The sequence below is a fragment of the Semicossyphus pulcher genome, unplaced genomic scaffold (genome assembly GCF_022749685.1).
Source record: "Semicossyphus pulcher isolate SPU_LCO1_2020_fin unplaced genomic scaffold, fSemPul1.0.p SCAF_6, whole genome shotgun sequence".
Lineage (NCBI taxonomy): Eukaryota > Metazoa > Chordata > Actinopteri > Labriformes > Labridae > Semicossyphus > Semicossyphus pulcher.
This window is the reverse complement of record NW_027211737.1, coordinates 30396635-30424159: the sequence shown is the minus strand read 5'-3', so window position 1 is coordinate 30424159 and position 27525 is coordinate 30396635. Positions and strand designations below refer to the sequence as shown.

At 43.8% G+C, this 27525-nt stretch overlaps 1 protein-coding gene across 1 annotated transcript; it reads right to left on the bottom strand.

Annotated features, from left to right (window-relative positions):
* Positions 1–659: 659 nt before the first annotated feature.
* Positions 660–26766, bottom strand: LOC138610124 (regulator of G-protein signaling 3-like). Its single transcript, XM_069682825.1, has 27 exons — positions 26692–26766; positions 24729–24923; positions 24412–24655; positions 24085–24307; positions 23926–23976; positions 22609–22667; positions 22281–22375; positions 22010–22063; positions 21564–21624; positions 20763–20889; positions 18528–18829; positions 10915–10996; positions 10633–10738; positions 10392–10488; positions 9918–10187; positions 9356–9395; positions 8995–9263; positions 7359–7442; positions 6439–6550; positions 5351–5520; positions 4229–4814; positions 3922–4145; positions 2876–2922; positions 2496–2591; positions 1745–1806; positions 1460–1626; positions 660–1382 (listed from the first exon to the last, which is right to left on the bottom strand). Exons 1-27 carry the CDS (start codon positions 26718–26720, stop codon positions 1149–1151), a joined length of 4086 nt encoding a protein of 1361 aa, XP_069538926.1. The 5' UTR covers positions 26721–26766; the 3' UTR covers positions 660–1148.
* Between the last annotated feature and the right edge of the window lie 759 nt (positions 26767–27525).

Sequence of the window (27525 nt, the reverse complement as noted above, 5' to 3'; positions counted from 1 at the left end):
CAAAGGAAGGTGAAATTATAGGCACTTTTTCAAGGGAGACCTGCCTAGGTAGCACAATATTATAAAGACTGAGCACGTCAGATGTTGCTGCAAATAAAAGTAAAGAAGAAGAAGCACAAAGTCCAACAACATCATCGTTTAATGGACAACTTTTTCTCTGCAGATTTCATCACATCATCTTTTGATCTCACAGGAGAGCAGATAAATCTCTTTCACTTTTTAATAGCAGTTCAGGTCTACTCTGCTAATGAAACAAACGTCACTAACGTCAGCTTAAACTTACACTTACACACTCAGAAAAGGAGAAACAAACTGTTTATGTTGTTACGCTTAGACATATGATCTTTGTGTCCTCTGCTGGTTCTACTCTTGGATTTAATGCAAACATTTAAATGTGAATTAAAACAGTTTTACGGCCTCTTATTCCTCTAATCTATATATTTACATCCCGACAACTTGAGCTGAATGCTAACATCAACATGCTAAGATGCCCACAATGATAATGCTAACATTCTGATTTTTAGCAGGTATATGTTTACTATGTTCACCATGTTAATTAAGCGTGTTAGCATGCTAACATTAGCTAGTTAGCAGTGATCTCACAGTTCAGCAGAGGCTGATGCGCCTGCAGGTAACACATTAAAATGTTGACCTGATGGTTGAAAAAGAGAACCACAGAGGTCTTTATAATTCATCCTCGAGATATTTCAGTCCAAGTCGAAGTGGTGAACCAACATTTCCATCCATAGAGCCACACTGCTCAACGTACACTCATCAGTAACAGCTTAAAACACTTCTTTGTTTTCAAGATCGGTAACAGAACATGTCGGGATGATGCTGATTTATGTTTTTCCTCATTAAACTTCATTTGTTAAAAAAAGAAACGTTCAAATATGACTAAAATCTGACAAAGTCTTTGACTCAGTTTGACTCAAAACGTTAGTCGATCTACAGCAGCTGAAACAAATTAAAAACAGAATGATCTAAATCTGACCAGCGGAGATATTCTGACTTTCAGTCAAATTACACGTCCTACATTTATGCAAGTTTCTGTTCCTTTGTCGGGCTCTTCTCTAAATAAATGATGCAACTCATGGACTGTCCATCAATTGTTCCTAATCCGGACCCCGCCTCCAACTCCTCCTCGCTCATGACTGGCCGGCAGGTACAGATATAGCTCTGCTCCGCATGGCTGACTCTGCAGCTGTCTGTAGGCCCTGATTGGCCAGCTGGGCATAGAGGCGGGATCTGAGGAATCTTGGATAACTGTCAGTCTCCATTAGACCAAAAATCTGATCCTGGGCCAGCTGGAAGGAGCCGTGGTTAACACCGAAGCGCAAGCTCTGATAGGTCGATTCTCTGACAGATGAGTCCACATTGACCTGCAGGCAGAGAGTAGCAGCATCACATTTACAATCACAAATCAAATCAGAGGACAGACTGACAGACGGACACGTACCTGTCTTGCTGCGGTGGTGGAAATGAACTCATCATAGATTTTTGCAGCTCTGAGAGCCATCTTGCTGAGGGGGTGCGTCCCCCTAAATCTCTCCACAGCCAACCAGAAGTCCAGGTTCTCCTCGCTGAACTCTGACCTCAGGAAGTGACGAAAGACTGCCAGACCATCTGATCAATGAAAAAGGAGGAAGAATACTGTTCAGTCAACAGAGACAGACTGCCATCCTGAAGGCTTGTCCCATCACTGATTACCCGTTAAACACAAACAGGAAGTGGTGTGTCTTACACTGGTTAGTCAGCAGAGCTTCCAGACTCTCAGCCCACCTGAGCACCTCCTTTGTGGACGGTCTGAAAAGCAAAACAAATGCACCTCAGACACAGTGGCATTGACTGAGCCAAATGAAACCAGTAAGAACAAATGTGATCATATGGATACTTTTGGACCTTGTTGCATCCATCTAGAAACGGATGGAACTAGCTGCCAATAGCTGGAACTAGAAGGAATTTATTGGGACCAGTTCAAATTTGTTAGGACCAGTTGAATCCAGTAAGAATTTCTTGGACTATTTGAAACCTAAAAGAACCAATTGGAACCAGCTGGGAACTTTGGTAACCAGCTAAATGTAACCAGTAGGACTCTGTGAGAACCCAGTATTAGCCCCAACCAGTAGAAAGCAGCACAACCTAATTTGAACAGGTTGGGAACCGTAGGAGCTAGTTGGGAAAGGTTGGAACCAGTAGTACCAAACTGGAACAAGTAGGAACCCAACATGACCACTAGGGTGCCTTTTGGGAATAGCGGAAAAAAGTTGAAACTAATAAAATGAGTCAGGACCAGCTGGAATGAGCTGGAACCAGTTGGACCCTGTTGGAACCAACTGGAACCTGTAGGTATGATCACCTAGCTACTCAGTACAAAGGAAGTGCAACCAGTTCTTACTTGTTCAATGCCTGTTTGAGGGTTTAAACTTTTGTTGACTTTGATAGAATAAAGTTTACATGTTTACTGTTGGGGTAAACGGGTTCAGGGCTCATACCTGTTGTTCCTCAGAGCTTTCTCCAAACTGTTACCATTGAAACTGTCGTTTTTCCGTCGCCGTAGAAATGGTAGGCGGCTCCGCACGTCAGCAGCTCTGAAGAGATGATGATGATGAGTCAGAGCAACAGGAAGTACAGACAAAGAAAAAACATCAGAAACCAGGACTACACTGACCAATGATGATAAAGTATTGCAAGGTCGGCCATCTTTGTTGTCAGTATATTTCTGTCTATGCTGAGATGATCAAAATAGACGCCTCTTTATTCTTATTTAAGATGCTCATTCAACATCAAAGAAGTTCTCATAAACATTTCACCTTCTGCACATGCTCAGTGTGTTTGTGTGTGTGTGTGTGTGTGTGTGTGTGTGTGTACGTACAGACTCTTGGTCTTCTTCCTTAGTTGAAGGTTTCTGCTCTCTGTATCCTGGACAAGGAAAACAACAAGTGACCGTCAGATTCAGTCTGAATTTTATTAGACCTCACTGCTCTTTACTGCCCTCTGCTGGTCTGATCTCTGGTGGGTCAGATTCTACATAGTAGACTCTGTAGGCAGGGACCTGGATTTCCGTGAAGGCAAGTGTTCTGGTTTCCTACGCTTGTAGTCCAAGTAATATAGACCAATCCCGTATCTGCAGGCTGTGGCGTATGCAGGAAAAACAGTCCGTGAGGAGAGCAAAAGCAGGTGTAACGTAATCTGCCGTAATGACGTCCCGCCTCCCATCAGCGTGATCTGACGATTTAGCTTCTATAAACAGACTCTGCATGCTAACAGCTAACAATCTGCTCTAGATCTAAAGTTTAACTTGAGATGAATGCGCTTGACGCTGTGTCACGAAAGCCGTTCAGTGTTTAGATTTCCCAACTTCCTCGAATGCATCAGATCAATCCCACCTCCGTTCAACAAACCAGCTTTTTAAAAGTGTTCTTCTCCTTTTGACGACAGACCTGACAAAGCTTGAATTTTTACTTCTTACAAATCTGCATCACAATGTTGAAACTTCGTCAAAGGTAAGACCCGTTAATAACAAGTACATCACAAGAAGACGGTTTCTCTTTCTGTAACAATGCAGCACGCGCAAAAGGAAGTCTTGACGGGAAGTCGTTTATCGCTTACCGCTCAGCACGTTCACTGGTGTCCCCAGAGGATATATCGTCTCAGAAGATTGTCGATGGGATCCGAGATTGTGCAGGACCTTGTCTACAATCATTTGGACTCATTTATTACTGTGTGTCTTTACTGGTCTCTGTTGTTCTGTTCTACTTTTATATAACTAGACATTATTGGTCTCGTCTAAACTCTGTTGGACCATTCTAGACTCTATTGCTGTGTTTTTACTTGTCTCTACTGTTCTGTACTGCCCTCTGCTGGTCTGGCATGGTCTGTTCGGTCAGGTCTCTACTGTTGGTCTGAGCTGGTCTCTACCTTGGTGCCATTGAGAAGCAGCAGCATGTGGTGCAGAGACCCCCCCTCTTTGGTCAGCTGTTTCCTCAGGGTGTGGATGGAGGGGCGTCTGGGGGCGGGGCCTGTGGCGAGGTCAAGATCAAAGGTTGCAGGGCGGGTGAGTCGATGGATGGTGCTGTCGGACAGGAAACGAGGCGATCGGGGTTCCTGCAGTAGAGAACCCTCAGAGAGAGAGCGACGCAGAACTGAAGGATGGAAAAAATAAAACAGTTATTCTTAAACTGACTTCTGACTCCTTCAGCGTTTCAGCGTACAGCACATGACTCACCTGCAGGGCGGTGGGTGGAGGTGAACTCCTCAGCACCTCCTCCGTCCTCTTCATAGTCATCACTCTCCTCTTCCTCCTCTTCCTTCATGTTGAAGTGGAGGGGACTGAGCAGGAAGCCCCTACCTCCGACACCTCCAAGATTCTCGGACGTTTCCGATGCACTTTCTCCCTCCCCCTGCTGGCGCTCCTCCACCTCCTCATCCTCCTCCCGCCTCTTCTTCCTCCGCTCCCCCTCTTCCTCTGCTCTTCTCTCCTTCCAAACCGGACTCCTACGTGTGGAAGAGGATTGAAGAAGTGGCGGGAGGGGCTGAGTTGGGCTTGTGAAGGTCCTTGGAGGAGGTGAGGTGGAGGTGGTGTACGGGGAAAGAGAAGAAAAGGAAGGAGGAGGACTGGATGAAGTGAAGGCAGAGCTGGCAGGGTAATGAGAGGGGGAGGAAGGTCTGAGGGCGTCACAGAAAGACGAGGAGAAGGGGGAGGAGGGGTTGTGAAGGGGAGGATCAGAGGAGGAGTAAGGAGAGGAAGGACGATAGAGGAGATCAGACTGACCAAGAGAGAGGAGGCCAAAGTCTGAGGGAAGATCTGAGAGCTGAGGGGGAGGAAGGATGAAGAGGAGGGAAAGTAGGAGGGGGAGAGGACAGGGAGGGAGAGGAGGAGGAGATGAGATGAGGTGGAGAAGAAGGAAGAGAAGGCGTTGAGGGACCAGGAGGAGGCAGAGGAGGGCAGAAGTGACAAGAAGGAAGAGAAAAAGGAGGAGGAGAATAGAATAGGGGGACGAAGAGGAAGGGAGAGAGAGAAGGAGGAGGTAAGGGGGAGAGGGAGCAGAGGATGAAAAGAAAGGGGAGGAGGAACAGGGAAGACGAGGTGTAGATAAGAAGGAGAAGGAGGAGAAGAGGAGATTGATGTTGATAACCAGTCATGTTTAATTTAAACAGCAGGTGGCGCCTAAACACAATCACACTGTGATACAGCTACGTAAAGTTAGCTAAAGAGCGTGGTTAAAAATATTCTTCAATGCTAAGTCCATTCAGTCACAGGTCAAAGGTCAGTTTTGTGTCTCTTCCTGTAACGATCTTTACCAACCTCCCTGTTCCTGTGACAAGTGCACAGGTGTCTCTGATGTACCTGGTGGGTGTGTCCCGTCTCCGCTGCTACGAGCTGCAGTTGGATATTATCGTGGAGACAGAGACTGACTCTGACTTTCTGCTCGATGCTGAACGCCTCCAGACTGAACAGACAACGCCAACAACCCTGAGCGCTCTGCAGGAAGTAGATCTGGAGGGGCTCCGACGGCACTGGACACAAAACAACAATATCACACAGGTGTAAATGCTGTGACTACAGGACTCATCCCTCTGCAACAAATCAGGACTATAGACTGTATAAAAATATGGACGACATGACAGCTCCCTTAAAGTGAAGCCAAACCCTCTCTATCGCCCCCTGCTGACTGGCTGCAGTATAGGTCATAAAGCCCGCCTCCTCCATGTTAACAGATGGGACATGAGTCAAACTATAAAATCACACATCAAATACATTTTTCTCAAACATGGTTTCTGTCATTATAGTTAGTTCTTATCATGCTGATTTACGTCCAAGTGTTCATTTTTCTGGCAAGTTTACGTTTAATTAATTATTTGATGCTGTAAAAAGGGTGTGTGGCCTCATGATTGACAGCTCTGTTGACAAATGGGGCTCCTGCAGCGTTCTGTTCCCGAGTAGCAGAGTAGAGGAGGAACGGCGAGAGGAGATGTAACTAACACTAACACTACAGTCATTGAACTTTCCATAAGCGTGAATATCTGCTTCAGACCGACACAAGAAGCTGTTCTGCTGCAGACTGAGCCCACCTGAGGGCTCCAACACGGCAAGGACACAAGGTAAAGGTGTGTGTCAGGTAGAGGAAGGGGCGGGACGTCAGTACTGCGGCTCCACCAGCCGATCTCTACTGCACACACTCTGGAGACAAATAAGCAAGATGGCAGCGCCCGCTCGGGGGAGGTTTTGGCTTCACTTTTATACAATGAGAGGAGGTGGAGACGCGGCGGCCATCTTTATACATTCATTGCTCAGGACACAGAAAAGGGAAGTTTAGATCTGGGGCCTCCGTATAGAAACTTCCTGAGTCTGAAATCTTATCAGCAGTTTTTTTTTTTCCTGCTTGAGGCCCCTGAACACTAACTCAGACTGTGTGTGTGAGAGTGTGTATGTACCCTCTCTGAGCTGCAGTGTGTTCAGGTACAGTGGACTCTGGAGGACATTACAGCGTCCGGCTTCGTCCTCTCTGGTGAACAGCAGCAGGTCACTGTAGAACAACACTGTAATCTGACACACACACACACACACACATAAATACAACATTGCATGATTGCATTGTTTGATCAGGTCTTAGTTTGTGTGTAAAGGTAACAGAACATATGGGCCCGGTCCAGCGTTCGAAAATTAGCCTCAATCCTGATTACATCTTAACTGTGTTCAAGCTATTCGTTTCTAAATCTTTAACATGGTACATGACATGATACCACATTGACCTCTGACCTCCACTAATGTGTGTCTAACTGATAGCCGACAGACTTCTCGTTTTCCTTCAGATCTCGGGCTCAATTTTGCGGAAAAACGTGAAACTCAAACGCAGCACTTTCCCAGAAACAGGCGTGTTTGTGTGTGTGTGTGTGTGTGTGTGTGTGTGTGTGTGTGTGTGTGTGTGTGTGTGTGTGTGTGTGTGTGTGTGTGTGTGTGTGTCTCAGCAGTAAAATCCATTAGTGTGAAACAGATCCTTCATCTCTTAGAGGTCGTTGAGTCCTTCAGAATCAGGATCGTTTTTCTCTCTTGAGGAAATGTGCGTACTCTGATGTAGAAACAATCAATAATCAGCAGGCAGACTGTTTACTGATGACCTCTGCAGTAATATTATTGTTCGTGCCCCAGAGTCAGTATTTACTGTGTGTTCTGCAGGACTGCGAACCTTTGCAGGAGTGTCAATGTGACTAATAACAGCAAAATGTTATAAATAACAACAATTATTTGTCTGCCGTTTCATTGGAACATTTCTTTTAGCTGTAATATTGCTGTATATATATTGTATTTGTAGTTACTGTTGGCCATACTGCCAGTATATTAACATTACAGGTACCTTGACAGGCAGCAGGTCGCCCTGGTGCAGAACCATCTCCTCTGCCATCAGTAGGGTTCGGTCGGGGCTGCAGAGGTCCAGAGGCTGAGAACAACAACAACATGGACACATAAACAACAACAACACAGCAGTAAATTCTACTTTTATAAATATTATGTTTTTATTATACGAAATACAGATAAATATGTAACAACAAGCTCAACTGAAAATTCTGGTCCCCACACAGGAAGGGAAGAGCAGGCTTCAATGTGCCTTAGGGCTCGATCAGACAGAGCGCATTTTGCAGGCTTTAAAACGTGAGGCGCACCGCACTGCCTTTTTTGTTGAAGCCAACGGTAAAAAAAGAGCAGCTCGCTGCGCCTTTTTTTCTACTATTGTTAAGGCAACCACCGAATCATAGCTGTCATTAACCTAACTGTTATATTGTAAACTGAAAGAAGGCCCGCCTCTCCTTTCATCCGATTGGACAATCAGAAAAAACGTTGGGCGCTTTTCTGCTTTGAGTTGAAGTTTTTTCAACTCGAGGCCCTCAGAGCGAAGCGTAGCGCACAAGCTGCTAAAACGCGTTCTGTCTGATCGGGCCCTAATGCTTCCAAACTTTAAGTTTTCAGTGTTGACCCTGAACACGATGGTTTCTGGTTCAGAGACTGTGGACCTAGTTGATGTTCCAATTTCTCTGAGGTGTTCTCGGTCAGGTTTAAGGTTCTGGGTTCTGAACGCATCATTTGATCTACAGTACATGGAAGAATCTTAAATAAGTTCTTAAAGCAACGCAACATAAAACTACAACAACCACAAATTGCTTGGTCGGAGCTGTGTGTTTGTTGTGTGTCGAGGGTTTTGCTGGAAAGAAAGACTGTAGACTTTACCGTGGGTCTGTTTGTCTATGTTTGGGTACATTTTAAAGGGTAAATCAGGTTTTAATGATGGAAGCTGCCGGTGTTGGTTGTACAATCCACTTGTGCTGGGTTAATAACCACGTTGAAATCCCAAACAACATTGTTCAAAGAACTATGGTCAATCCCAGGGCTTGGGGTGGGAACATAAGAAAAGGGGACGGGGACCTCTAACGGTCCTTACAACTGCACGAAGGTTCTTCCAGTCCCACAAAAGAGACCTTGAGTGCTTAGGATCGGCTCCATGTCAGTGCAAGATCCTATATTAGGTACTCTGTCAGAAAAATGTGATTATCATCACTGTCCCGTCCAATAAAGGCAAAGGCAAAGAAAAACATAGACAGGGAATATGGGGGGGAGAGATTGGGGGGTGGCATGCACCAAAGGGCCGAGGTCAGAGTCGAACCAGCGACTGATGCAGCGAGGACTTTGCCTCTGTACATGGGGCACACGAGTGAGCTTAACCAGGGCCCCTTAGTGATCATGTTTGGTGTCAGAGTTCAGGGCCAGGTCAAAGGTTTTAGGGTGTAAGGCTGACGGGAAAGTTCTGGTTCTGCATAACGTTAAAGGTACTTTCGTGTTAGATATAAGGGACTGAGATTATTTTTATGGTTCTGGATTAGATAAAGGTTCTAGCCTGTGTTCTAGATTAAGTATAAGGATCGTGGATTAATTCAGGGTTCTATTCTAGGTTAATGGTTCTAAGTTAGGTATGCAGTATTAGGTTTAACGGTTCTGACCTGGACAAAGATGGGGAAGATGAGGGTTTTGGGTCCTAGGGTGACGTAGGTTCCGTAGGTGGAGCAGGGTAGATGTGATTGGACAATGGTACAGTTCTGGTAGTTGCCATAGTTATTGGGCGGGGCCGATATAGAGGACGTGGAGGTAGTTGGGGGCGGAGGCAGGGTGGAGGTGCAGCCAGAGAACTGTCGCCTTGACGTCCCGGGCCGAGGGTCATGGAGGAGGTTCTGACCGTGACCTCTGCTGGGGTGAGTCTGGTACAGACGTCCTGGTGATCAACAGCACAGGTCATATTAGTCTATTATTGGTATATTGATAACACTCAGAATGGAGGGTCAATATCTGGCGAGGACAACGTACCGATCGTTCCGTTCCTGTCGTGATAAACCGGCTGCAGCAGCTGAAACACAGGAGAACAATGGAGACACAACAATGACACTTTCTATGAGAGTTCTAGGTAAGCTTCGGGTTCTCTGTGAGGGTGAAGGATCCAGGATAAGTTATAAGTTACAAGTTCTCTGTTTTGGACGAGGATGGGAAATATAAACGCCATGGGTGCTGGATTCGATAAGTGTCTTAAATATTTTCTAATTCAGTTGAAAGTTAAGTTTGGGTATCTACAAAAGGTTATCAATGAGGGTCTATCTCACCAAAAACATTCTAGATAAGGTTCTCAGTCAAAAGAAAGGTTAACGGAAATGTTGTGGCTCAGGTAACAGTTTCTAGGTTGTTATTAATGTTCTAAGTAAGGTTGCCAATAACATTAGAGTTCAGATGGAAGGTTCTAGGTAAAGTTCTAAGACAGAAGAAATATAAAGGAGGAGAAAGTTCTATGACAGGTAAAGGATACCAGGTTATGTTCTGTGGTCTTCGGTTTTAACTTAAATCAGAAAAGGTAGTACCCTCGCCTCCTCTGACTCACCTGTCCTCCTTGATTCACAGGTGATAGTATGATGTAATTGTCGCCGTTTGATGATGTCACGCGGGTGCCCTTAAGTGTGGTGGTGTGAGGTGAGTACTCCGTCACCTCGTGTTCCACCTCCTCCCCCTCCTCCTCCTCCTCCCGGTTCTCCTTCCTGTCCCTCCACAGGGAACCCAGAGCTCCAAAACTGGACCTGACCCCCAACCCCTGACCCCGTCTGCGTCCATGTTTACTGTGGTTGGGGTGGGTAAGCAGCTTCCTGCCTGATGTCTACAAGACAGAGGGAGAAAAAAAGAGTAGCATTAGCTTAGCATAAAAGCTGTTACCCTCGCTGTCCATCAGTGAAGCTGTCTCAGGTAACAGCAAAGATCCCACAATAGCAGGCTGACGGTTTAGTGGAGGAAATATTCATCTCATTGACACTGGTGACAGTAACAAAAGAACAATAAAGAACTGAGTATTACAAGAACTCACCTTGCTGTGTGATGGTGGGTGGAGCAATGCTTCACAGCCTGACCGGAGCTCAGGTAAACCTCTCCACACCACCAACACGATCTGAGACGGACAACTCCTGAACACACACAGACAGACAATTTTAAAGTTGATTTAAAGACTGAACTTAAAATGTTAGAACCTCCTGGATCCTGAGCCCAGTCGCTGCAGAGTTCAAACTACACTGAGGGTACTGAGGGTCACTTCCAGGGGGTGGGAATACCTGATGGCGTGGGCCACATCTGCACACTTCCAGGTTTCAACAGGAAGTCCGTTCAGCTGCAGGACCGAGTCTCCCTGACGGAGACCAGACTGATGAGCTGGACCTCCTGCAAACACACAGCCAGTGAATTTCAGTGTGTGTAATGTGTGTGCATGTTTTTCTCAGGTGCATGTGTGTTCCTCAAGTGTGAGTTTGTTTGCGCGTGTGTATTAAAAGTGTGTTTCCAAAATGTGTATTTCAGGTATTTCAGGTGTGTGTGAGTTTTAGGCATGTGTTTCTCACCGGGGTCGACAGCCTGGACTCTGACTGGACAGTCGGAGCAGATGGTGAATCCAAAGCCATCTTTTCCTCGAACAACGTTCACCTGGAGACACAGAACACACTGTCAGCTTAGAAAAAAAATATATACATACTTTATATACACATAAAGTTTCAATGCATATTATATCTATATGTTTTAAACATGCAGCCGTTGACCCCGTGGCTGCTGTCACATTTTTTAACAAGCATGCCTGCACTCAACCAGCTGGTGATTTCACCCACTCAGGGAGACTGATTCCATATTAACATTTAATGAGGTGAGGTGACACAGATGATCTCAACACATTCTGTTCCTGCTCTCCAGAGGCCGAACTCTCAACATGTTAATGACATGATGTTTTGGCTGGTGAAACCATGAAAACATTTAAAAACAGGAAGTAATCTCTTTAACGTAACTTTCACATTAAATCTGTCGTAATGAATTTTATCATTCTATGCTCAACTCTTAAAACAGTTCTTTATGTATTGTAGTTCTTTACCTATTTATTCTTTATTTAAAAAGGTATAATCTTGAAGATTTCCATGTAAATAAATGTCTGTTAAGTCACTATCTATCGCCGAATCTATCGCCATAATGGTGATTGAGCCAATGGCCCACTGATGAAAGCCTTTGCATTTGCAGTATATAGTGTTATTACAGACTGGGTGTCTGTGGTGACATCTGAGAAAAAAAATCCCAAGCGGCGCCCAGTTAGTGACGCGCTTCCATCAGCCAGCAGTGATTGGTCTGCCAGACGGTAGGCGGAGCTAAGCGGCTGCTTCTCCGCTCTCTGCAAGTGTTGCGAGTAAATAGTAATCTACTATGGCTGAACAAACAAAGAAAAGATGGATGACTACAGATACAACTTCAACAAGAAGTGAAAACCCAAAGAAAAAGGAACAATCTCGACGCTCAGATGAAGGCAAACAGTCTGAAAAGGAAAGCGACCATCAGCCAGGAAAATCAAGAGTTACAACCAGAGCCAACCGTGGACATCTGGTTGGTTAAATAAAGTGTGCTCCCACAATTACTAATTATCGCCAGTGGGTGGTGCTCATGAGAACGAAACTAAAATCTTCGAGATTGTATCTTTAATATTAATTAGAGAGATTTGAAACAAAGAAACTTAATTTAAATTTAAATATCAGTATAAATCTCTTTGAAAGAACCTGACATGCCTTCAAAAGCCCCCCAGGATCAGCCTACAACCATCAATACCGCCAATCAATAAATCACTAAAACATTCTGATCGTAATGTTGACCTCCTACAACCCTTAAAGCGACTCTAAAATGAAAGAGAGCAACATTTTCATTGAGACTTTCAAGCATTCAGGTCAAAGCAACAGAAGAAGGAAACGTGTTCCCCTCCTTCTTTTCTTCGTCTTAAATTGTCGTCAGTGCGTTCAAGCAGAAAACATCCAGTTCATGATTGTTTGCGGTTATTGTTTATTTAGACTCTCTCTGAGGACACATTATATATTCATTTCAGCTGTCTGTCACAGATTACAAGCATGAAAGAATAATGTTAATGCAATCATTCTTCTCTTATATTCACATCAGATATAAGTTTTTTTATCAAAAGTTGATTTTAATGCCTAAAATTTTCGCTCTTTATATACATCTGTCTGTTGTTCTCTCTTCCTGTGTTGCAGTGCAGCTTACAGCCTGAAGGGGGCACTGCATCAGGACTCTGCTGGTCTTCAGTCATGTTGACAGAGCAGAGATGTTTCTGTCAGGTCCAGAGTGGAGGTCTGTCTGGGTCTCTGTCTCTGAGCTGTTTCCATGACTGTGTCAACAGCGACAGACCGGAGGAAAGGTCGACTCACCCTGAGAGTTTTCTCTGCACAAAGGAAGTTGAATGTCCCTGAGTTCAGACTGACAGGATGATATTAAAACTCCTGAGGTAAGAGGAGGAGGGGGGGTCTGTTTAAAGAGGTATGAGACTCTCAGTGTTTGTGTTTCTCTGCAGGACCAGTCACACATCAACACAGTGATGGACCGGGACACACCTTTGAAGCTTAAGTGTGACATCACTGTGAAATCATCAGGCTACTGAGGACATTAAACGACTGCTTAACAAGGTTCGGTTTCATCCTTCCTGTTTAGATTTAGACTTCTAGATCAGTTCTTTGGGAAAGGTTCAGTTTCCCGATCCTGGTTCAGTTTCCTTGACCCTGTTCTTTTTCTTGTTCTTATTCCACTTTCTCTGTTCCTGGTCCCTGTTCAGTTTCTTGGTCCTGGTTCATTTTTCTAGTCCTGGTTCAGTATATTGTCCCAGTTCAGTTGCCTTGTCCTGGTTCAGTTTTCCAGTCTCTGTTCCATTTTCTGTTCCCAGATCAGTTTTGTTGTTCCTGGTATGGTTTCCTGGCCCTTAATTAGCTTTCTAGTTTCCAGATCCCAGTTAAGATTCCTTGTCCTTGATCAGTTTCCTTCTCCAGGTTCAGTTTCTCGGTCCTGGATCAATTTCCCGTTCCTCTTTCAGATTTGTTCTACCTCGTTTGGTTTCCTTGCCCTAATTCCACCTCCTAGTTTCCCGGCCCCAGTTCAGTTTCCTTGTCCTTGATCAGTTCCCTTCACCTGGTTCATTTTCCCAGTCCCAGCTCAGTTTCCACATCCCTGTCTCATTTACTGGTCCCAGTTCATTTTTGTTGTTCATGGTATAGTTTCCTTGGTCCAGTTCAGTTTTATCTTCCTTATTCAGTGTCTTTGCACCTCTTCAGTTTGCCAGTCTTGGTTCAGTAGCTCATCCCATTTCAGTTTCCCAGGCCTAATTCAGTTTCCTGTTCCCTGTTTAGTTCCCTGGTCCCAGTTCGGTGGCCTGTTTCTGGTTCAGTGTTCCAGTTCCAGTTCAGTTCCCATGTTCTGTTTCAGTTTCCTGCTTCTAGTTTATTTTCTTGTACCAGGTTTAGTTTCCCTGTTAAGAGTCCTGGTTCCCATTTCCACTTCAGTCTCCCAGGCCCGGTTCAGTTTCCTCGTCACTGTTCAGTTCTGTCGTGTTTCCTTTTCCTGCTTCCAGTCATGATTCATGATCCAAGTTCAGCTTCCCAGTCCTTTCAGTACTTTCCTTCTTCAATTTTAGTTTCCTGTTCATTTTCCCAATCCCAATTCTGTTAGCCATTCCTGGTTCAGGTTCCCAGCCCCCATTCAGTTGAAACCAATCTATCAATTAACAACATGAAACCTGAGCCAATCAGATCATCACGTTTCAGATCATCGTGATAATGAAGAGTTAAACTGCAAGAGTCAGTTTCTGTTTAAACAGCTTAGAGTTTGCGTAGCGATGGACAACATGGAGGAACTCCGCCTGTTTAAACATTCACACTGTAACACACACACAGACACACACACACACACACACACACACACACACACACACACACACACACACACACACACACACACACACACACACACACACACACACACACACACACTGTATCACACACAGACTCTCTCCCTCTGCTGTCAGATGCATTTTTCAGTTAAATCATTCACTTTTAATCTTTGTTTAAATTATTGATCGACCTGTCACAAACACACGCCAACACATGTGAAGTGCAGCTGTTATAAACATGAGCATATGAAACATTTATCTGACCTGCTGGACTAGAAACACACACACACACACACACAGGACATTTTCCGGGAAAAGACAAACAGCTAGCAGTGACATCATACTGTGCAGCCAATCAGAAGAGATGCTTCTTTCCTACTGTTTTGTTTGCACATGAACTGGGTTGTTGATGTTGTTCGTATCACATAGATAGATCACATACTGTATCTGTTACACCAGACTGCATTGAAAAAACTGCAAATTTGAGGACATCTTTGTTGGAGAGAAATGCCAAATGCAGGACTGAAACAAATCTCTAGACGGATCAAACAAATCTCTAGACTACTCTTAAGTACATACTACTGAACTCTATCACTGTAGGTAGTGCCTTTACAAACATAAAGGACACAAGAGGAAGTGTTTAGTCTGAGAGTATTCTCTCTTTGTTGAATAGCAGTAGAGAGACAATAAATACAGAGTGAGTTTATAGTAAACAGACTTTAAGATATACATTCTTACAATAATGGAGTGTTCATTGAAAACATGTCTGTATACATTACGGTTTAGAATAAACATGACCACAAGAAAAACTGTTCAAGGGAACAAACAAACCAGACCTGGGGCAGGTTTTGTCCGATGCAGTCTCGACACAGACGGTGGATAGTGTGCATGACAGCAGTTCTGCTTGTTATCTCAAATCCTGCAGCTCAACTGGTCCATCTGCTCCTCCAACGGGTCTGAACCACAACCAGGAGCAGGACTGACCCACGTCCTCCAGTTAGGTACAATCCAAATCCAGATTTATAAAGCCAGATTCAGGTCCACTCCAAGTCCAGGCAGACAAAGTCTAAGTTCTGTGCAAGTTCCAACCGTAGTATGGACAGGTCTAAACCAAATCTGACATGGTACCAGGTCTAAACCATATACAAACCAGAACTAGATCCAACCTGGGTCCAGCTGATCAAGGTGAATCAGTGTGTATGAGGTTCAACAGTGCACTGGATGTTAGAGAGCAGAGTGTGTGTAAGTGTGTGTGGATTTTGTGTGGGAACCAACAGCAGAAGAATAGCAGGAAACACACACACTCCATCAGACTCACAAAAACACTGGATGTATCCCGGCGATAAGACACACGCTTCCTGGACACACATGAAACTCCCCCTCCCCCCGTGTGAACACTTCCATTCAAGATCTGGTAGAGTCCTTCCCAACAGCAGGATTATAATCTGGATTGAAGGAGCCCTGCAGGGGTTAACACCTGCAGCGGGTTTCAGATGGAGAAGGAGAACACAAACACGACGGGGCCTTTGTGCTTGTCTACAGGAACATAGGCCGGTTCCTGCTGCTGGTGACTCTTAAATCAGGTTGAACCATAAAAGGAATATGTCTCTGGACATCTGCACATCACATTAAACTAACTAGACCAATATATCCACTGATGCAACATCTGATATCTCAAACATTCAGCATACTATGACTTTGGGGGTTTCCTTCTGTCCATTGTCTATATGAATCATAAACTGGATATTCCTGATGATCACTGGAATATTTGTAAAAGTAGGGGTACAAACTCCAGGCCCTGGAGAGAGCTCTGTTGGAGAGACGTGATGTGACTCCAACATATAATTGTATTCAAAGAAATTCTCAGGGAATTGGATGGAAGTTCGTCGTTTGGTTCTGTCAAACTGACAAGAGATTGGTTTGGAAAGACTTTATGTTTGGAATAACGATTGATTGCCCTTCTGTGAGGTCATTCTTTAATATACTTGTATGGGAAAGTCAACACCAAGATAACACAAGTGGAGGTAGCTCAAGTTAAGTAACCCATTATTTTGTGGAGTACTGCTCTGAAGCCTTGAGTTTGGCATTTTGAGCACTGCCATCTTTTATAGTTTGGAACCAAATGTGCCCAATTTTTTGACAAGAGGGAGGATACGCATTGCTATGTCTTCATCCTGACTGAAAACTTGCCAAGGTAGGAACTTGTCAATTACAGTTTAGCTTTGCCTAGAGCATACCCAGCTTAAAAAACGTCATGCTACATTGAAGGTTCAGGCTTAGCTCAGGTTTAGAGATGGAGAGTTCAGGCAAATATTCCGAATACAGCTTCTGGGTTTAAAATCACTTAAGGGAAAGAGTTGGGGGATAAGAGTCAGGTCCAAGCTCAGCTCAGGGTATGAGTGTTGGGTTCAGAATCAGGTCTAAGCTCAGTTCAGGGTTTGAATCAGTGGTTCAGAATCAGGTTCAGGCAAACATCAGGTTACATCTTGGGGAATTGAGGTTCAGGCTCGGATCAAGGTTTGAGTCGGATGTTCACAATCAGGTTTAGGCTCAATCTGGTTTAGATCCCCTGAGTCTAATCCTGAACTAAAGCTCAGTTCAGAGTAAGAGTCTGTAGTTCAGGGGCGCATGTTTAGCTCAGTCAGTAGAGCAGGTGCCCCATGTTCAGAGGCAAAGTCCTTGATGAATCTGCCACAGGTTTGAATCCGACTTCTGCGCTTTGGTGCGTGTCTACCCCTCTCTCTCCTCCCCATATTTCCTGTCACTCTTGTCCTATTGAATAGGCAAAAGGCCAATAAAATAATCTTAAAAAAAAAAAAAAATAGAGTCTGCCATTCAGAATCAGGTTGAGGCTTAGTTCAGACTTAGTTCCAGGGGCTCAAAATCAGGTTCAGGCTCAGTTCAGGGTCAGAGTTGGGGTTCATACCATGGTTCCAGCAGTAAGTGTCCTCACAAGTACAGCAGTGCGGACTGTGTGTGTTGTGTACATACTGTGTGAAGTGCAAAAGCAGCTTCACTCTATAATTCATCACATGTGAATGTTTGATGAGTCTTTAAAGAAAAACAGTAAAACAGCCAGAGTTTTTCTGACCATTTCATCTCTCAGTTGTATTTTATAATAGCATGTTACCTTATAATCAGGACTGCTCATTGGCAGTACTGTATTTATACTCTCTTCTCATTAACATTACAAACAGGAGCAGTGACTGTACTTAAGTGCACTCATGTCCTTAAGGTCAAGAAGTGATATTAAGTCTGTGTTTGCAAGTCACAGGTAATCTCAAGTCCTGAATCAAGTCCAACAGGGTCCGGGCCTAAAAAGGTCAGTCCAGTACCACCTTGCAAATGGTGGCAACATCAAATTTCATAAACAAGGCAGTTATTATGAGTTCTGGTATTATTTTTTGTGATAAATAATAAAACATGATCAACAAGTTCCAGGACAAGACAGTTAAGTTTCAAGACAAGGGGGCGCTGGTTTAGCTCAGTTGGTAGAGCAGGCGCCTCATATACAGAGGCTACAGTACTAATCACACTGATCGCAGGTTTGACTCCCGGTCTGCCGATCATTTGGTGCATGTCATCCCCCACTCTCTACTCCCCACCTTCCTGTCTCTCTTCAACTGTCCTATCAATTAAAAGGCAAAAAGCCCAAAAAATAATCTTTAAAAAACAAGTTTCAAGACAAGTCCTGAGTCGAGATAAAAAAGTCCCAAGTCCAACTAGTCCCAGAACAAGACAATTAAGTTTTTGGTCAAGTCCTATGTCAAGTTAAGAGTAAAGACCAACAAGTCCTAGATCCAATAAGTCACAAGTGAAGACAGGTAAGTGCCAAGTTAGTTAAGAGTAGTCTATCTCCCAAGACAAGATACCCAGGTCCCAAGTCTAGCAAGGTAAGTCCCAAGTCAATTGCCATGCCAAGACAGGTTTCTCTCCAGTAAAAACCCATGTAAAAACAAAGTCAACTTTCAAGTCAATAGGTGTAAAAGTCCCAAGTCAAGATTAATTTGTTCCAAATCACTAAAGGTATGTCTGAAGTTCAGCCAATAAAGTCAAAATAAAAAAACAGGTAAATCTAAATCCCAAGTCAAGATGGGTATGTCTACAATGTCAAACAGGTCACAAGTTCAGCTAGTACCAGGACAAGAACAATTCCAGCCTCGCTGTTAAACACACTGTTAAACACACAGCTATACTGCTGTGATGTCTGTACAGTTTAATGTTTGGGTTTGTGTGTTTAGAGGGTGGAGGTGGACTCACCGTCAGTCGCTGGATGCTGCCGCTGTCTCTGGTGACCTGACGTTGGTTTGTGTTGCCGTACAACGAGGACACGTAGCTGCTGTGGTTGGCATTGGCTGGGTTGGAGTTGGTGTTGGTGTTGGTGTTGGCATTGGTGGGGTCGAGGCTGTGGTTTGTCAAGTCTTTGAGTCCGGTGGTTGTGGTAGTGGTGGTGCAGTTTGACAAGCTGCTGGTGGTGGTGGTGGTGGTGGTGGTGGTGGCAGTGGCGGTGATGCGGTTCAGGTCGTTATCAGGAACAGAGTCTGGAGTCCTCCTGAGGTCTGCTGCAAGTAGATAACCACCATCGTCATCATCGTTACCTACAGAATCATCCCAAGACCAGGCAGTGTTCTTCCAGAACATCCTGACTGTCCTCAAGTCCTCAAGACTACACTGGACCAGACCAGCCCAGGACAGACCGGACCAGATGGGACAAACCAGATCAGCAAGTAAACAGCTGAGGAAGAAGCAAAAGCATCTACACAGAGTTCCCTGAAGTGGTCCGTGAGTAAAAAAGAGACATCAATAAACAAACAGATGTAGACCGAGCTGAAAAACAATCGGGTGGTTCAGCGACTCATTCAGATCCTGAACCAGCAACCTGCAGGGCTTAAACCAGAACTCACAGCCCAGGTCTGTAAGTCTTATCTCTGTGCATGATGGTCCACACGGCAGGATTCAACTCTGCTGGACAAAATAGAAACCAGCTGTATTCGTAGCAGGATGATGGTCCGGATCGTTGTTCCTACGAGCTCCTGTTGATGGAGTTAAACCGCAAGTGCTGCTGCCTTGTGCTCGATCTACTGATGATACTTCTGACAGTACACCTGATACTAAGAGAACTCCAGTTGCACCGATGATCAACAAACAAACAAATAAAAGAAGGAGTCTGCTCCTTTTTCTTCTGTCCTTCTTGTGTTCCCTTTCTCTCTCTCTCGTCGTCCAGGGCGAACGAGTGTCAGATCTCAGTGTGATGTCAGAGAGAGAGAGGGAGAGAGAGAGAGAGAGAGAGAGAAAGAGGGGTTTACTCTATTGGGAGGGGTAAATGGAGATAGATGGATTCAAGAGAGAGAGCAGGGGGGTGGTCGAGAGATATAGGGACAGAGGTATTGTGAGGGTCACATGGTTACCAGGCAGCTTCTCATCACCATGATAACCATGTGGACCCCTGGGGAGAGAGAAGGAGAGTAAGAGAGCAGGAGTCAGTTTTAATCTATATCTACTACTGCTCACTCGACCGTCTCTCCCCATCACACTATAAATAGAATAAACATATAGATTCACATATGGGACACCGTGTGTGTGTGTGTGTGTGTGTGTGTGTGTGTGTGTGTGTGTGTGTGTGTGTGTGAGTCCTGAGGGTTTCTGTCAGAGCCAATGAAGCTAACATGTTAGCCCGTGTGTATCGGCAGCTGCACATGTCCAAAACGGTTAGTGTTATTAGATCATGTTCATGTAGACTCACTGATCAATACTGTGATCAGTTCAGTTCCACTCACTGATCAATACTAAATTAGTTTAAAGTGTAGAAGCTGTAGACTGATGGTATTTTGCATCACCTGTTTTTATAATAGTTAAGAGAAATAAATAAAAAGAGATTATCAATTTATTAATGATCCTGTGTGGCTTTTAAATCATTCAAGATCAATACAGACTGATAAAGTGTGTTGTTTCTTGATGCCATATGTTTCATATTAGCTGCTAGCACTGCTACTAGCTGCTGTTGTAATATGTAGTTATCCGCTGCTATGTGATACTACTCATTGTAATATGTAGAATGTTTTACCAATGCTACTAGCTATTGTTTCTCACTGGAGTATTTATCAGGCGTGCTGTTACCATTGCTACATGCAGTAGTTTCCCACTAGATTATGTATATTAGGCCATTAGCAGCTAGCACTGCTACTAGCTGCGGTTTCTCACTTGAATATGTATCATGTAGGCTGCTAGCACTGCTTCTAGCTAATGTTTCTCACTGCGCCATATGTTTTGTTAGCTGTTAGTGCTGCTACTAGCTGCTGTTCCTAACTGGAATATAATGTTAGCCGTTAAACCTGCTGCTAGCTGAAATATGTACCATGCTTCGATTAACTGCTGTTTGTTATTTGAATGTGTGTCATGTTAGTGTTTTAGCTGCTTTCATGCTAACTGTTCATGACCAATCAGAGTCACATGCCATAGTTCTTGATTTCAGCCAATCACATAGCTTTAACTCACCACTGTGTGTTGGTACGTCCTCATCCTCCGGGCTCCTCGTTGTTTGTTTATTCTGCTGTGATGTCACTCTCAGGTGTTTGCTCCGCCCAAACTCCTCCCCCAACAGGTAGAACCAACCAGTGACAGGCTGCAATACAGAGGGGCGGGGCTTACAGTATGTTAAAGCTTCTCTTCGCAGATGTGTGGGCTCTTACACTACATCTTGATGGTTCAGCTACTTTCACATACATGCAACCTTTTACTTCCGTCTTCCTACGACCAACACTCTGTTTTTGTGGTATCAGATTTTGTTGGGGAGCTTTTGGTGGGTTAAGTGATGACAGGATAAAGAAAGAGGTTAGAAAAGAGGATGCTGTAGCAGTGTTGATGCCGTGTCTGTCTTGTATTTTTTTGTTACGAAACCTTTCCAGAAAAAAGTTAACAGTTTTCTGAAAGCATTAAGCTCGGAGGGGTTGTGGTTTACAGCGAGTTTTGAAGTTGGGTGCTTATTAAACATTCAATCTCATACAAAATAAAGTATTTCCTGGTAAAACTGCTGCAATCACTAGAACATACTTTCTAAATTTGGCTTCCTGTTCATCTGTTAAACCTGATTAATTGTTAATGAGAAGCTCCCTCAGTCGCTACGTTCATGTTTCAGAGAGATGTTGTGGTGAGACGATCCACATCAACATTATTGATCCTACTTGAATACAATCTGCTGCATGTTTGCCAGATTGACTCATCATGTTAAAAATGCCTCTACCAAGTATCTGGTTGTTAATGTTGTGTATTAATAGTCCTAATTTACTCTAAACTGACCTTAGAAGGGGAGACGAGAGAACCAATCCCAAAGCTCATACAGCCAATCAGCTGCCTGCACCTGAGGAGACGGACGGAGGGGAAAGACAACACAGTCAAATATGGAGACTTACAGCTGAACGAGTGTGTTAGCAAAGCGCAGTCCTTCTTGGTCCTCTTCTATTGCTTACACTGATGAATTACATCTTCTAGAAGTCTTAGCCATTGGAGTGTTACACTGACTCAAACTTTAGTTTGGAAAAGTAGCTTTAAAATGGCGGGTCTCAGTTCAAACCATGGCCACAAGTTCACTCAAGGGTCGCAAGGGTCAACTTTATTTACTAAATGTGACTGACTCAAAATATGAGGGAACATTTGGACCCTGATCCTGGACCACGTGAGAACCCCATGTGACCTACAGTGAGGAACCGAAGGGGCGGGGCTTATGAGCTGACATCATCACTGACCTGCTGAACACTGAAACCAACAACCTGCTCCGGACGAGGTCATCACTGGTACACCTGAAACACACACACAGACAGATGAACTAGTCTGGATGTACCATATTCGTGAATGCTTGTACACTAGATATTTTTACTTAATTTCTTGGCGAGAGACATTTTCTTCCCCTTTCGTCGCTTTTTTGCTTCTGCTGTTATTTTCTTCATCATTCATAAAAACATAGATACACACATAAATAAACAGATGTGCGTGTTTGTGTTCGTGTGTGTGACTCACAGTATAAAGCTGTGATTGTATTCTGGGTTCTTGTTGTTCAGGACAGTCGGAGTTTTCATCCTGATGCTGCGGCCCAGGTCAGAGGTCACCACCAGCTACACCAACACACATGTACACACACACGCTTTGAAAAAAATGTTGCTTAAAAATATTCAAAAAACATACTTTAATAATTTCTCAACTTTATTCACACAGTATTGTCTGCCAACTTCCTGTTTTTATTACAGGTTGATTCCTGAGGAGCATTATGGGAACTTTTCTGTATTTAAGTAGATTCAACTCTTTAAATGCACATAAATGAGATAGAGTGAAGTTACCATGAACTCACCTTCACATAGGAGTCACATGACCTCAGAGATTTTCCCATCAGCGCCCTGGCCTCGTGGACTGCAGACAAATGTAGCCGAGCGTAAGTTCAACCAGGAAGACTCTTCATACTCATTCATTCATTAGCAATATTCATTCACGTCACGTTCTCTCTCTCCTGCTCTGTCCTTCCTGTCTGGTGATCAGCTGATTATGGGCGTATACTATTTAAGTACTAAACCGACCAGATTCAGCCTCGACGTCTGTCGACCAATCATCCCGCTGCTGTCAAATTTTAAATCTGTCCTCCTCTCTTTCGCAGACAGTTTGTCGTGTCAGCTCGATCATTGCGAGCCTCCTCCACCCCGTTCACCTCCAAGTCCAGCTCCTCAGCTCATCCTGTCTTCACCATCACCACCACCAGTGTCTAGACTCCATCGGGGGGGTATCCTATCCTGCCCTCGGCCTCTTGACATCTTCAAGTACATGAAGACACCACGATGGAGTCTAATCGCCAAAGACATCGCACATTTCATTCTTTCCAAACTTGTAAATAAATAATTGTTCGATCTTAATGAAGTCTCTCCTGATTGAAATATAACTGTTAGTGAACTGAGCGACGAATAAAGTTTGATTCAAAACAGAAGACGCAGACACATTGAGGAGATGAGGGATGGGTTGTGATTTTTACATCTTAAAATAATCAATTATGGAGAAAAGAATGTATTAAAAATATAATATTTGTATTGTTTCACATGAAACTAAACAAGAAACAGCAGAAACAAACAGCAGCAGGAACACAAGACTCTGCTGCCCACTGCTGGACGACTGATGAACTACCGGCTGATCTCTGTTATTGATCAGATTATTGATCCGTCTGTTGTCTGCTAAGTGTTAATGTGTTTTTATTTTTCAATACAGTTCATTCAGATGTACTGATTTTTCACAAGACCTCGTAGTCTCGGCCGTTACATTAACATTAAGTTAACACACCTGACTCAAAGAGTCTTACGCTTTTCAACTTAACGACTTAACGATTTCAATTTAAAACTGTCCAGCTTTTTATTTAAATAACAGTTAATTTATTTGATGTTTATTTGTATAAAGTAAAGTATGAAACAAGTAAACCGATGAATAAGATCTGTTTACTTTTCTTATTGTTCTGCACCAAAACACAGAGGCCAATCCACTGTAAGTTAAAACCTTGTCAATAAACTCGACTCTGATTGGTTTGTTTCCAAGTGATGACCTGTGATTGGTTCATCGAGCCTTCAGTCCTGCTGACACTTATCTTATCAAATATGAAAGGTGTTCTCTGATTGGCTGTTGCATCACTTACTCTGAATGATGAGCTGCCCCGCCTCTGGAGTGATTGACAGCCGCAGCTGACCTACGGAGAGAGGGAGAGCGAGAGAGAGAGAGAGAGAGAGAGAGAGACGTGATTGAACGCCTGCTCCTTCTACGGATCAGTGATCAGTGATGGATTGATTGATGTCACCTCTCCCTCGGAACACAGACGGGTGGATCTTCCTCCTCCTTCTCGTCCTGGTCTCAGTTCTCCCCTCAGACTTGGGCCTGATCCTGTGTGGTCCCTCCTCTCCTCTGCAGGACTCTGGACCCAGGACTCTCTCAGACCTCCTGCTGCTGGTTCTGATCTCTGTGGACGGATCTGAGGCCAGACCTGCTGTCCTCAGTGGACCCGCTGTGGACCAGGACTTGGTCTGCATCAGAGCAGACGTACAGATCAGTAGGGGGATCAGAACCAGGATCAGATAGACCCGGACAGAGTGTGTCTCTAACTAACCTCAGGGTTGGACTGTTGGACCTGGTTCTGTCTCCTCTGGTCCTGCTGGGTCTCAGTGGATCCTAGATCAGTCTCGTCCTTGAAGATAAGTCCAGACCGTCTGATATCTGCAGTCCGGACTGAAGTCTTGATCCTGGTCCTCTTGATCAGGGCCACTTTGACCTCAGGCCTGCTGGACTGGATCTCAACTCCAGACCTGAATCCAGATCCTGCTGAAGATCCAGTCCTGATTGTGGTCCTGGTTCTGGTTCCAGACTGTGAAAACCTGCAACAACACACAATTGGTTATTGATTACTGATCAACAATCAGTCCAATGAAGAAGATGATGAAGTTTCACCGTCTGTGATCTCTCTTTGGTGTTCTCCGGTTCCTCTGCAGATGTTCTGCTGGATCAATGTTCTCCTTACAGCCTCCTCCTGACCTCCTCATCCTCCTCTTCTTCATCTCCTCGTCCTCTCTGCACCTCCTCTTACAGGCTGGAGGCTGACAGTGGGCCTCCCGGTGCAGCTGGAGGACAGCTCCACCACTGGGCCTATCAGAGGACAGCAGGTGTAAGGTTTTATGTGACCAACAGGGGGGCGTCGGTCACCTACAGTTACTTCTGATTCCATTTTTATATCTGGATTTTTGCTTTTTCAGCAATTAAGTTTGTTTTTGAAAGACATATGGCTAATACCAGCAAGAAGAAGAAGTTGTTGAATCTTTCAGGGAAGCATTAGGTAATGCATGTGTATTGTGTTAGCACAGCTAAAGGGCCGTCTGACGTCAATGTAATGGTGACAAAATGAAATCCAGCGTACACTTAAACTGAAATGTTTGTTTATATGTAGGACTCTTTTAAGTGGTGAACTTTTGACCCCGTCTGCAGCGGTGCTTTGCTTAGCTTTCATGTAGAAACTTTGGGGGGCTTCTGCTAACAGGGGCCATGCTGACTGTTATCTACTGTATGTCGTACACTTATTATTGATAAGGACCTCATACAACCCCACTTCAGAGAATCCTAACTATCCTTTTAGTGTGCATCGTGGATTCAGGCCTGTTCTTTGTATGTAGATTCATGCAGCTTCAAATAAAGATTCAGCTCTTCTCCAGTGCAGCAGCTACAAGTGAATGATTAAGTGAGTGTAATTTGCAATAACTGTAAGAGCACAAATAACTGACATGAAAGTATTTACACTACTTTATTGTGAAGGTGAATGTTGTAGAATAATCCCCCCAAAGTCTTTGAATATAGAGCCTCTATCCATTTGCAGAAGTTTGACTTGCATGCCGCCCTTCCCCACTCACTCCTCTCTCAGTAAAGGCACAGGAGGTGTGTTTATGTTTGTTTTGAGAATGTTAACCTACACGCTATGCATGCTGGGAGGTACGTGCTTACAAGCAGGATATATGAAAGCTTCTAAGCTGGTTCACAGTTTGTGTTTCTGGATCAAACGTGAGGAAGAAATGACCTGAAACAGGAAGTGAAGCTGCAGCTCGTCACACTGATTGAAGCTAACGAGGGGGATTATCAGATTAACACACACACACACACAAACACACACACACACACGGTATCCTTTAGGGGACCCTTGCTCCTCACGATTCTATTCATGAACATTAAGAATAATTCTGGATGTGATTATTCATCTCCAGACAAACGGCACAGGAGGAAACATAAAAAGACAGAAACTTAACAGAACAAAAATTAAAGCAAAGAATTAAAAGAGCTTCAAATTAAAGTTGATTATCGAGTGTTTTTCGCTCGTCACACTGGATGAGTTCAGTTTTTCAAGCCTCTAAACTCTCATTAAACCAACATGAGCAGGAGACATCAGTGTGACCTGCGGCGATCTGATACGACATCAGTAAACAAACTGCTGATCTTTGACTCAGAACAAAAACTTTTACACTTCAGATTTCTCTTCACATTTGTTCTCTTTAAGTCTTGATTAGAAAATTAAACCTCAGTGAACTTCCAGCTCATCTGACTGAAGTGAATCTGATGTTTCCACATGAAAACTTATTTCAGCAGCTTTTCTGTTTTCTGTTTAACACATTTTAATTCAGGATTTTTTTTTAGGTTCAAACGGGTCTCAAAACGTTTAGAAAAACAAATGAGGTTTAGTTAGGATGATGAGAAAATTATGATTCTTCTTTTTGTAACTTAAACATCTTCAACTTCATTTAAAGGAAGTCTGGTTTAATATGAACACATTATAAATTAAAATTGATTATTAATTAGTTTCCAACCCATTACTTCCTCCTGCAGACTCATCAGATGTCATTCAAAGTTTGAAGTCATGAAAGTTCAGTCTCACCTTTTTCTGCTGCTGAGAGACACATCCATTAAAATCCCAACTAATTAACCAAATAGTTAACTAACTAACTTCCTTACAAGCTAAACCCTGTGACTAACAGCTCCTCTCTTTTCTCTTTCTGCTCAAACTCAGTTTGTGTTTCTCCAAACTTTCCCTCTGAAGGAAAAAAATTCAAACCTGGAGCAGTTTTTTACCCCGTCAACTCCGAAGGAACAAACCAGGCTGTTTCCTGTTTGCTCTTTCAACATAAGAGCTTCCTGTTAGGTGACAGTTTGTTAAATTGACAAAAACAGTCTCACTAGAAGGTCCACATCTGACTGACTGTTATATCACATATTCCTCTTCAGATGCTGTCATGTCGTTTTCTTTTTCTCACAGCTTCTCGTCTGTTGTGTTTTAAAAAGAGAGACTGAAGTGAGTGATTTAAAGCTCCAGCAAAGCTACTAAATCAATGTTTTTGCTGTTATTTTTTCAGTCCAAGAATGACATTTCAGTTTAACCCGTCTTATAATAACACAGAAAAGGTTTAGCTCAGCGGTTAAGTCATTCAACTCACAAACAGAGGCTAAAATCTTTTATGCAGCGGCTCCGGGTTCATCTCCCACCCTCGGCCCTTCGCCATGTGTCATCCCCACTCTCTCTTCCCCTGTTTCCAACACTATCCACTGTCCTCTTTATAAAATAAAGGCATAAAACATCCAAAAAATAATCTTAAAAAAATAATGATTACACAGAAAAAAAAGATAAAGAAAAACAGCTGAAAGGTCGGTGATGAATGAAGCAGGAAAACAAGAAATCAATCTATTCAGATCAACAAAAACAACGACTTCAAGT

Bases quoted from the DNA above. Each gene is read 5' to 3' on its own strand.
- LOC138610124 (XM_069682825.1), bottom strand. From the start codon at position 26,720: ATGGATGTGTCTCTCAGCAGCAGAAAAAG. The intron at 10,188-10,391 runs GTGAGTTCTTGT...TCTGTCTTGTAG, and splicing joins ACCCACCATCACACAGCAAG to ACATCAGGCAGGAAGCTGCT. The intron at 4,815-5,350 runs GTACATCAGAGA...CCTCCCCCTCAG, and splicing joins AGACGGGACACACCCACCAG to CTCTCAGATCTTCCCTCAGA.